At 31.6% G+C, this 11,852-nt stretch overlaps 1 protein-coding gene across 1 annotated transcript; it reads left to right on the top strand.

The window, feature by feature from the left end:
- The first annotated feature begins 6,504 nt into the window (after window positions 1-6,504).
- Window positions 6,505-11,469, top strand: LOC122276083 (delta(12)-fatty-acid desaturase FAD2). The gene is made up of 2 exons (XM_043085537.1): window positions 6,505-6,666; window positions 10,099-11,469. Exon 2 carries the CDS (start codon window positions 10,111-10,113, stop codon window positions 11,260-11,262), a length of 1,152 nt encoding a protein of 383 aa, XP_042941471.1. The 5' UTR covers window positions 6,505-6,666; window positions 10,099-10,110; the 3' UTR covers window positions 11,263-11,469.
- The last annotated feature ends 383 nt before the right edge of the window (window positions 11,470-11,852 follow it).

The following is an 11,852-nucleotide window of genomic DNA, read 5'->3' as shown; positions in this document are numbered from 1 at the left end:
ATCTGGACCACTGATGACTCATTTATAATATATAAGGAAAATGATTTATATACGATATTTTTTATAATATATGTTATAATAATGTGTTAAATGAAGATATTATTTAATAAAAATATTATATAAATATGCATTGTAAAAATCTACCTCAATATATAATATTCCTTCCCAGCTGGCGTACATTTTACAAGTTTAGTATTGATGTGAGTTCTTAGGTACGGTTTGATCTAAAAAAATTCTCATTTAAAATTTTTATCTTATCATTATAATTTTTTTAAAATTTTTATATAAAATATAATAAATAATTTAATTTTTTCTTAATTTTTTCAAATCTCAAAACAATAATAATATTAAAATATAATACTTTAATATTTCATCTTAAAATTCAAAATTTTCATTTACCATACCTAATCTAATTTTTGACCATTTCATTTAATATTTCTTTTGCTCACTGCTATAGAGAAAGTAATTCAGTTGCTGATGGCTTTGCTAAAATGGGTGCTAAAGGTATATCTGGTTCCTGGAGTTCATTATCCGACTTGCCCGCCTCCATTAGAGGTAATATTAGGCTAGATAGAGGGGGCCTTCCTTATATTCGAAAAGTCCGTTGATGTCGTGAGGGGTGTTCTCTCCAGGCAGGAATTTTTGGAAACATGCAGAAATCTTTATGAAACGGTGAAGAAGGCATAGATGGTTGTCCAAGTTGAGGCAGTACGGGTGCAAAAAGAACTTGCTGCGTAGGGCATCTGAATTTCTACTCCCTCAGTGTGTCTGCGAAGTCCTCATTTTCTTAATGGTTTAATTATTATATTCTGCAGAGAAGAGTTTGGTGGTCACTGTGAAGATGAGCTAATCAATGTATGTACTCTATCTCTTTCTGTGCACGCACGTAAGCACTCTTCAATCTTCATGCATGCGTGCTTACTCGCTGGTTTTGGTCTTGGACATTAGATGGGTGAACTGGCACGCTCATTTATTAGATCATAATCTCTCATGTTTCAATAAGGTCAATATTATGTTTGCTCTTTTGACTTGCACAACACTAAAAACTTATTTGTATTATATAGCGTCCGGGTAATTGAGGGTAAAAAAAAAAAAAAGATAGGGCTACTACCCTATTATTACTCCATCACTATCCATATGCTATTCAAGTGTATTTTAAGTTTTTTTATTTTTATTTTATCTTCTTTTAAGTATTTTTTTAACATTCTTAATCACTAAAAATAAAATATAATTTTATTAATACTCACTTCCTTAATTATTAAATAAAATAAAAAATTAAAAAAAAATTAAATACAAAAAGAATAGCAGATGAATTATAGTGGAATAATAACTATCATTTTCCTTCTGGAAATATGTGCATCCTCTGCGCCGAGACTCTGACAGCATTGTTAATCGAACACCTAAACATCAAAAAATATCTTCAAAGTTCAAATACTTAATAAGACAGAAAAAATAATCACATTCCAAACCTTTGTTACAATAACTTTTAGTTACAATAAATTTAAAATTAAAAGTAAATTTGATAGATATTATACATATATAAAATGTTTATTTTATTATTTTTTTATAACATTCTCTATTTTCTTTATCTACATCTACATAATTTAATTAAAATATGATTACTAATTAACATATAATAGTTAGAATAGTAAAACATGATAAAATAAAATAAATTAATAATTAAAAAATTTAAATATTTTTAAATTATTAATTACTCATTACTATATAATAAATAAATGAATAATTTAATGTGAAAATTTAATGTGAATAGTTAAAATTAAACTTATCTTTTATTATTTTATTATTATATAATAAAAAAATAATCATTCTAATATGAAGATTTATACAATTGAAATAGCTAAAATTAATCCATTAACAGTACTCTGACGAGGCAGAAAATGTGTTGCTGCAGACCGTTCGTATATGTCTGACGATATGTCGTGGTATCTAACCAGAAGTAGAATTACATACAAATAATTGAAGGCTTACAAAATGCACCAATACCGTCGACTAATTCCCCTAGAAGACTAATTCTCCTAAAAAGGAAGGTTAAGGTTACGTTTAGATATTGTGTTGAATTAGATATTGAATTAAAATAAAAATTAAAAATTAAAAATTAAAAATTAAAAATTAAATAAAATATTTTTAAAATATTATTTTTTAATATTATTATTATTTTAAAATTAAAAAAAAATTAAATTATTTATTATATTTTGTATTAGAATTTAAAATAAAATTTAATAATTAAATGAGATGAGTTAAAAAGAGTTGAGAAACCAAACTGACAAGTGGTTTGAGATATAAAATCTTTATTTTATTTTATTTTATTATTATAATTTTTAAATTTTATATAAAATATATTAAATAATTTAATTTTTTTTAAATTTTAAATAATAATAATATTAAATAAATAATATTTTAAATAAAAAAAATTCATCACTATCCAAACCGACTTGCAGTATTCTTAATAAAGATCTTTTAGATATTTTCTCTCTTCTTGCTTGAGATCATCACATATAAGTAATGTCAAATGTGGCAGCTTGCTTCAGGTCATCTTACGTCTCGCTTACTATATACTATGTCATACTTGATAAAGATCTTTTTCTTCTTAATTCGTTGTACGCTAAAATTAAAAAAAAATTATTTATTTTTTTTAAAAAAAAGAAGAAGATGTAACTGTCAACTGTCAAGTAGACTCTATCAAATATGTATGTTTTATATTATTGATCAATATTTAATTAATACTCTTCTAATTACAAACACGCAAATAATTATAAATATTATGAATTAATATACAGCTTTTACATTTATTTATTTTTCAGTCTAAACATAAACTATAATTCTATTGACTATATATATTATATTATATAAAGAATCTAAATCTTGCCGCGAAGGTCGACGACTAGCATACAGCCAATCAATGCATGAACAACTTGTCAAATAAATTGACGGAAAAAGCTCCTTTACCGCTTGGAGTTGACCGTTAAGTAAATTTTTTTTTTTTTTAAACTTAAAATTGACCCAGTGAATTACGTACGTCCATGGCTGCAAAAAGTTAGTGATGGCCGTACAAACAACCATTAATTAATTGGATCAAGTCCATGCAGCCGCTTGATCTCTCGTCGTGATCCGCATGCAAAGGGCTGTAATTGAATCGAGTCGGCCTTTTTAACTTGTAGAGTTTTACGGTTTTACCTGTTCAAAATATTTGAGTTGGAGTTTTAATTTTTTTTTATTTTTTATTTGAGCTTGATTTGATGGATTAAATTTTCAATTCAAATTTGAGTTTATCCCATAAACAAATTCGAATCGAGTCGATCTATAGTTTGAGCTTGAATTATTTATCTTTTTTTTTAAATAAAATTTAATAATTAATAAATTAAATAAATAAAAAATAAAATATCTAATATTAAATTTTTACAATTAAGAAGTACAATTTCTATTAAATTATAAAATTTTAAAAAATTTATAAATAATTAATATCTAACTAGTTAATATTTATCTAAAATAACAATATATTATATACCTATATATATTATTAATACATACATTTAATATAATAACATATATATATTTCATATATGGTTTTCGTATACTAGTATATAAAATTATTAAATTTTATTGACTAATTATTATACAAATTATAAAATATATTTATGAAATATATTTACTATATAGACATAAATAATTAGATTACATGTATATATTTAATTATAAAAATAATATGTTTATATTATTAGCTAATATATATATATTTATCAATATATAAATTAATTTTAATAGAATCGAGTTAAGGAATTGACTTGAATATAAATGAATGAACCTTAATAAATTTTAATCGAATCGAGTTGAGTTTTATCTGATATGTATTATTTATAAATTAAGCGAATCTCTATCTTTATGAACGAATTTTTTCACGAGTCAATATTAATTTGAGTTTAATCACGTGAGCATCGGGAAAATTATGGAACAGATTCATTCATTTACGGCCATATGCAACATGCATGTGTTGCGTCGTGTCTTTCCTCCAACCACCTGACTCTGACCCTTCTCGCATCCAAACCGCCTCTTTGATCTTTAATTATGATCGATCGTTACCGTTCACCGCCCAACTCCTCCATTACTTCTGTTCTCCAAGTAGTACAGCCGCGTCTCCTGTTTCGCTAATTGCCATCATTGCTAGCTAGCTAACTCGTATCGAACTTTGCCACTTTCTTTGAATGGTTCAAACTTCAAAGGGCGGTACGTACTGTTTATAATTAATTATGCCTTGACACGGCCAACCGGTGCAGTATTGCTTAGGCCGGGGGTGAGGCTAGCTAGCTAGGGATCAGCATGCATTTTCCCTCGTGGTTGTTTAATTTTGTTGTAATTAATTTTGAAAGGCATTAATGATGATAGCATGCAAGAAACGATATTACTAAGGGAAAAAAATGTTAAAGGTGATTTTGTGTATTAATATGTGTATTTATTTAATATAATTAATTAAAATATAAGATTTTAATAAAATTAATATTAAATTAAATTTTAAATATAAAAATAATAATATTAATATACAGATTGATAAATCAATTTATTTATATTTAATAAAACTCTTATCAACGTGGTCACTGTAAATAATTAAAAATAATGTGAGTAGTAATTAACTGAAACAACATATGATCGAGTTTTAATAATATAATAAAAAAAGTCGTTGCAGCAGGGAAAAGGACAGGTCCGGCCCACTCCTCTTTCAAATCTTTACATGAGGAGAAAGTATGGCGCTTACTGCCGTCCGTTTGTTCTTTACACGTTCACAAAAACCAAATCCTTCGAATTCCGATGGTAACAGATCATCTTTAGAAGGGAAATATCCCACCTAAATGACCTTTCAATGTTATTAAATATTAGATTTTCTTCTATTGTAGGAAATTAACTTGTTTGGCAAAAAATTGACGTGCCAGCCTCTCATCCAAAGGTACTTTGGCGCACATCATGAGCTGGTAATGATGCAATGAATAGATCAAAACAAACAAAAGTCGTTTTCGAATTATTACGGAAACGGGGCGGTAACGTGTTAGAGCATTAATATTAATTTATTTATCTTTATTTTTATCTCTAAATTTGAATAATATATCTTCAAATTTATCTACATTAGTTTATATATTTTTAAATTTTTACATAATTATAAATAGTGATTATTCAAGTTTAAAGAATTATTTTTCACTTTTTAAACATTATTTTTAATATTTTTTTCTTTCTTATGTATTAAAATCAATTTTATGAAATTTGTATTAAGATAATTTTGATATATAAAATTTGTATTAAGTTGATAATACAAAGTATTTTTTAATACATATTATTATTTATTGATAAAATTAATCATTTTAATATATAAAATTAGTAATATTTAGATATATGAAATTAGTATTTTTAAACACATGATATTAATTGTAAAATATATAAAAATAATAATAATTTTATGAAAAAAATAAAAAATAAAAATATTTTATTATTATTTAGTTCAAAGATGTATAATTTAATGTGAGCATTTTTTTTAATATGTAAAATCAATTTTTAAAAGATATAATTTTAAAGATGCGAACTAATAGTAATGCTCTACTCATTGCAAATGGGATTGGCCAGCAGCCGCAGGCAGCAGCACTATTAAAGTATTAATAATTTAATTAATTAGGTCGATTTGGCAAATTAAGATCATTCGCGCATGCAGATCCAAGTTGGCAAATAGATAAATTAATTTAAATAGATTATTGCGTCCATTAATTCCTTAAATATTATATGTATATATTAATATATCTAAATATTGTTGAAGAAACACAACTCCGGAATCTCACCACATCCTTCAAACTTCAGATCATGATGATTGAATGATTCCTATTCCGGTTACTTGATGCAAAATGTTTGATGATAGATAGATTCATGCCCACGTAACCATAAAAATCAGAGGTAAAAAGGCAGGTATATTATTTATTTACCGTACACACAACATAAACAAATGAATTTTTCATTAAGAGAATTAACGAACGAATCTTCACCTAAAAGAAACAAAAAATAATCGATGCAATATTAATTTATTAACGATTAAACCCACCTTCACCCCACGCTCAACTCGGCCTCGCATGCAACAGCATGCGCTAGTCCCATTAAAAAAAAAATAACAGCATGGGCCAGTCAGTCAGCGACGGTGACACCACCTCGTCATAGGAGCCCCACCCCGCGCCCAAGGGTATTTAATTTAATTTAATTTAATTTTTTTTTTGGTAGGGGATTTAATTAGTATCGTACTCGGGGCGCCTTTTTTCTTGGCCATTAAAAGAAACTGGAAAATATGGGCCATGTCTCCCAGTCACGTGAGTCGTGACCCAGATATTTTGATTCGGTCAGTGGACCAAGCAATAAGCCACTCAGAGATTGCCGCGTATGCAACAACATGCTGGCAGACTCTTAAATTACGTAAAAGGACAAACAATATGTTGTAGACCTACATATACAGTGGGTGTCTGGAGGAGGGAATGACAGGCTTAAATACAAGCCTAGCAGAGGGCTGTAGAGAGGCCGGCTTTTCATCGGCCAGCGTCTCCACTCAGAGAGAGAGAGAGAGAGAGAGGAATAGAGAGGGATAGGGATTCATTGAAGTTCAAGGGCTGGGCTTCTCTATTTTCTCAGGTATTTCTTTTGTGCTTTCCCTGATGTTAATTAGTTTCTCTATTTGGTCTGGTTCGTAAAAGCTCGATTTGGTGTATTCACATTCTGCGCTTTCTAATTGAATATGAAAAAGTTATTTGAATCGAAGCTCGATATCCTCCTTTTGTTGTGTGATTCGTTTAGATCTAGTCAGAAATGATCGGTTTTTGTTCCTAACTCTTCTCCAAGTTTGAGATCTTTGCCTTTGTTTTTCCTTCCAAAACGCGAGGTCTTAGGATTTAATTTCTAGCTTAAACTCGTGATTCCTGAGCCAAGAAATGCTATGGTTTTGAGCTTAATCTAAGGATGCATACATTATCATATTATAATCGGAGACTGGAATCTTTTTCTTTTCTCGATTTTGATTGCTGGGAAGAATGCTAATATGACGAGGAAGGAACATTTCTTTATTCGTAGGTTCTTTCTTCTTCTTCTATTTTTAAATGCTTTGAACTTTCGTCGGTTGGATCTAAACCTGATCTTGCAAGACCTCATCCCATGTTGTAGACCCGTAGTTCCCAGCCTTTTGTGGCCGTAGGTTTTGATTTTGATTTTCGATCTAACTGTTAATCTTTTTGTTTTCTACGTAAATCCTGGATTAGATTGAGAGAAGAGATAGTTTAGACGAAAGATAAAAATTAAATAAAATATTATTATTATTGTTTTATAATTAAAAAATTATAAAAATTAAATTGATATTTAAAAACTTTGAATTATTTATTATATTTTATATAAAAATTTAAAAAAATTATAATTACGTGACGACTTTCTAATCAATTAGCATTCTAAATTTTCGGTTAGAGAAATTGTGTGGTGTCCTTGTGTGATTATAACTGCAATACTGTATCTTGATTCTTAATGTCTGCTTTCATTACGTATGTTTATTGATTTGTTAGGTTTTTTTAGTGCATGAAATCGCTTTGCACTCACTCAGCTCCTTCCTACGTGCTGTACTCTGGCCCATTTATCTTCGAATAAGTCTATTTTTGTCCTGGTCTCTTTTGGGTGATAGGAATATTGTCAACAAAGATGTCTTCTTGAACAGAAAAGCGTCGTGCCATAAAAATAGCATAATCGTTGTTATTTATAAAATCGTTTTTGCTTTCATAACGAATATTCCGAAATTCTAGTACAATTATGCGAATAAAAGGCTCACAGCCACATAACTGCTTTCCTCGAGAAACAGGGATATATTATATTAAATTATTAATGGCCAAGAATGTATTACCTCAAGGTGGGAATGATCCTAACTAATTGGGTAAAGAAAGAATGAACCAAGTTCGTGATGGCGGCTGCACGAGTGTAAATTACGTAGTTGGATGGTCAGGCACACCTTTGTAGCTCTCTTCGTTCATAAATCACAATATTTCAAAAGTTCAGGCACCTGTTTTTTTCTTTGATGAGGTGGTAGACCATGGAGTCATCTACTCGTTGGTCTTGTTGAAATATCTATCTTTGATTTTTATTTATTTTTTAAATAAAAAAGGGTTTTAGTACGAAGAGTCTCATTCGAACTTCAAAGAGAGAGAGTGGTCCTAAGGCTCCTCAATATTGAAGAGCTACCAACAATATGATGAATAATAGTGGAAGTAATAGCAATAGAAAAATAGATAATGGAGAAAATGACACGCTCTTTAATTAGACGTGTAGATCTTTCGCCGGCACACGGGATTAAATCTTTCCAATAGGTCCGTCGGTGTTCGTGAATCATGAAATGCACAATCAACTTCTGCTTGGCCCAGCACCCACACGTTATTGTACCTCGGTGCTGAGTCGTATACCAATATCCTTGCTGGACGAGTCGCTTTCCTAACTAGCGTTTCAAGAGTGCACTAATGATATTCTTGACCAAGTTATATTTTTTCCAAAGGAGTTGCTTTCGGCGTTTGTACTCGTTTTTTCCCCCCCTTTGTTTTTTATTTCACGCGCGAGTTTGGTAGGTCAAATTATTCTAGTATAAAAATTGAATTAATTTTATATCTATATTTTTTTAGGTACGTTGAATGTTGGGTACAATTAGGATTTTAGCTTAGGTGAGCATGCTAAGGATGGCACTGTCAATTATTGTGCTATGATTTAATATTTGGTAGGAATCTTATTTGTATATACTTTATCATACGCCTTGGAAGCATGACCTGGGTTTTACTGTTTTCGGTGCTTGCTGACTTGACGTAATTTTTGAGCGCTATAAGCATATGTCGCGGGCTTGGGTGTTCTATATATTACCTTGGTAAGGACAAAACCTTTTTTTTCTCTCAAGGATGGAATCACTAATCTAGTGGGGAGCTAAACCCCTTTCGAATTTGATAAAAATAAAGAACAGTCCCTACCAATTTCAGTTACTTTCTCCTACTGTTGGACCCTACAATTCGGCCTTCTTTGTGGCAGTGAAAAGGAAGTCCACTGCTGATGGTTTTTTCACTCTACTTTTGCTCTCTTTTTGCTCGAAAAAGGAGAAAAATATTTGTTTGTTACTATTTTTCGTTGCATCCCATGTATCTTCACATATTTGAGTTCCCCCCCTCCCCCTCCCCCCTTTCCGTTTTCACTTGCTCGTTGAAATCTTTGTTTTGAATTTTATACTGTATTGGCTAGTACGGTTAAAATATTTCGTTTTCATGACTTAGCCGGTACAGAGAAAACACTTATTTTGTATCGGCCAGAATTTCGGCCAATTCGGCCCATACTGGCCGATATTTCGGCCTTTATTCTTTTTTATTTTTTATTATTTCTTCAAACTACAAGTTTTTTTTATTATTAATTCAGATCAGGTTATTTATAATTTATATATATGTATTTTTATATAATTTATTTATATATAGATTATTATTTTAGAATATAATTTTTATATATTTATATATATAATTTATTTATATATTAATTATTTGAAATGGTATACGAAACGGTATTGGTATCGAAATATTTCATTTCAGTATCTTAACTGGTATGGCCTCCGGTACGGTATTCAAAACTTTGATCGAAATAGAAAAAGGATAGCGGAGATGTTGTCATCCCCTATTTTCGTTCCTTGTTATTAACTTTCTCGTAGAAAGCTTGATGCCTGGGATAAGGGAGGGGATATATTGTACTGAAATATGAATTCAACAGCCTGTGGAGTGGAGTACGTATTTAGGGGATCTGGAAAAGTATTAGATGTAATTTGTATTGCTGGCGGGGGAGCAAGTCGTCCGGATGCTATTTCGTAGTGCATTGAGCTGCTTTCAACCATTAAAAGATTGCAAAAACCTTGTTATTACTATTAATATTAAAAAAAAAAAAAATAGAATTTGCTATGAAATCAATGGAATTGCTCGTTGAACCTAATAACTATTTGAAAGTTTGGATTTTTTAGTAGATTGTTGTAGAAACATGGTCCAAGATCATACACTACTGAGTAGTATCACGTTTTTGCAGGTTGGAAAAGCAATGGGTGCCGGTGGCCGAATGTTAGCTCCCCCAACTCCCAGTAAGTCTGAATCTGGCAGTCTGAAGCGAGTTCCACACTCAAAGCCCCCATTTACTCTCAGCCAGATCAAGAAAGCCATCCCACCTCATTGTTTCCAGCGTTCTGTACTCCACTCATTCTCCTATGTTGTTTACGACTTCGCTATAACCTCTATCTGCTATTATATCGCTACCAATTACTTCCACCACCTTCCTCAACCACTCTCTTACCTTGCTTGGCCAATTTATTGGATTATTCAAGGTTGTGTCCTGACAGGCTTTTGGGTCATAGCTCATGAGTGTGGACACCATGCCTTCAGCGACTACCAGTTGCTTGATGACATAGTTGGTCTAATCCTCCACTCCTTTCTTCTTGTCCCTTACTTCTCCTGGAAGTATAGCCATGGCCGCCATCATTCTAACACAGGTTCCCTTGAGCGTGATGAGGTCTTCGTCCCTAAGAAAAAATCTAGTATCCCATGGTACTCCAAATACCTGAACAATCCACTAGGCCGGTTCGTCACACTAGCAATCACACTGACTTTAGGTTGGCCTCTCTACCTAACTTTTAATGTTTCAGGCAGGCCATATGATCGGTTTGCAAGCCACTATGACCCTTATGGTCCCATCTACACAGATCGGCAGAGATTCCAAATATATATTTCTGATGCTGGTGTTCTTGCTGTCTCCTACGGGCTCTACCGTCTTGCCATGGTGAAAGGACTTATGTGGGTTATATGCACTTACGGAGTACCATTGCTGATCGTGAATGGGTTTTTGGTGTTGATCACGTTTTTGCAGCACACTCACGCATCATTGCCCCATTATGATTCCACCGAGTGGGACTGGTTGAGAGGAGCTTTGGCAACTGTTGACAGAGATTATGGAATCTTGAACAAGATTTTCCACAACATCACAGATACTCATGTGGCACACCATTTGTTCTCAACCATGCCGCATTATCATGCAATGGAAGCTACAAAGGCGATCAAGCCAATTTTGGGAGATTATTATCAGTTTGATGACACACCGGTTTATAAAGCAATGTGGAGGGAGGCAAAGGAGTGTCTTTACGTTGAACCAGATGAAGGCGGGCAGAGCAAAGGTGTCTTCTGGTACAACAACAAGCTGTGATGATTGAAACTGGCAAAATGTTGGTTCGAGATTTTCAGATTCTAGTTAGAATATTAGCATTCCTGGCAGGGTAATTTTAAGTTGTTTGCTCACTCCGAATTGGACCTCCAGATCTACTTGTGCTTTCCAATAATTTTCTTGAGCCCTTGTCATGGTAGAAACTATGACATTTTATGTTCTGATATGAGTATTGTTTCTCGATAAAAATTGGCACATATTTAAATTTCGCATGCTAAAGGAACCTAAACGGTTATTCGATACTTATACGCTTAGTGGTGGAATGGACCTTATGTTGACCTTCCATTTCAGCTATAGAAAACGTCTTGAAGCCAGACATAGTTGGGAGTTACTGATTGATAATGCGTGAACATAACAACACCTGCAAAGATGACACTGTTGATGCATGGAATCAGTTCTCATCTCCTGAAGTGCTAGTATTATATATATAGCAAGAGTAACTTCTGTATTTACCTGTACTTGAGGTTCACGAAGGGGAAAAAAATAAAGAAGGCTAAAAATGTGTATATAAGCATGCATGATTGCGAAATGAGTCCTGAATGGAGAAGATAGGGGCGGTCCAGGAAATTCCT

This window comes from Carya illinoinensis, chromosome 9, assembly GCF_018687715.1.
Source record: "Carya illinoinensis cultivar Pawnee chromosome 9, C.illinoinensisPawnee_v1, whole genome shotgun sequence".
NCBI lineage: Eukaryota > Viridiplantae > Streptophyta > Magnoliopsida > Fagales > Juglandaceae > Carya > Carya illinoinensis.
This window is presented reverse-complemented; position numbering and strand designations above follow the sequence as displayed.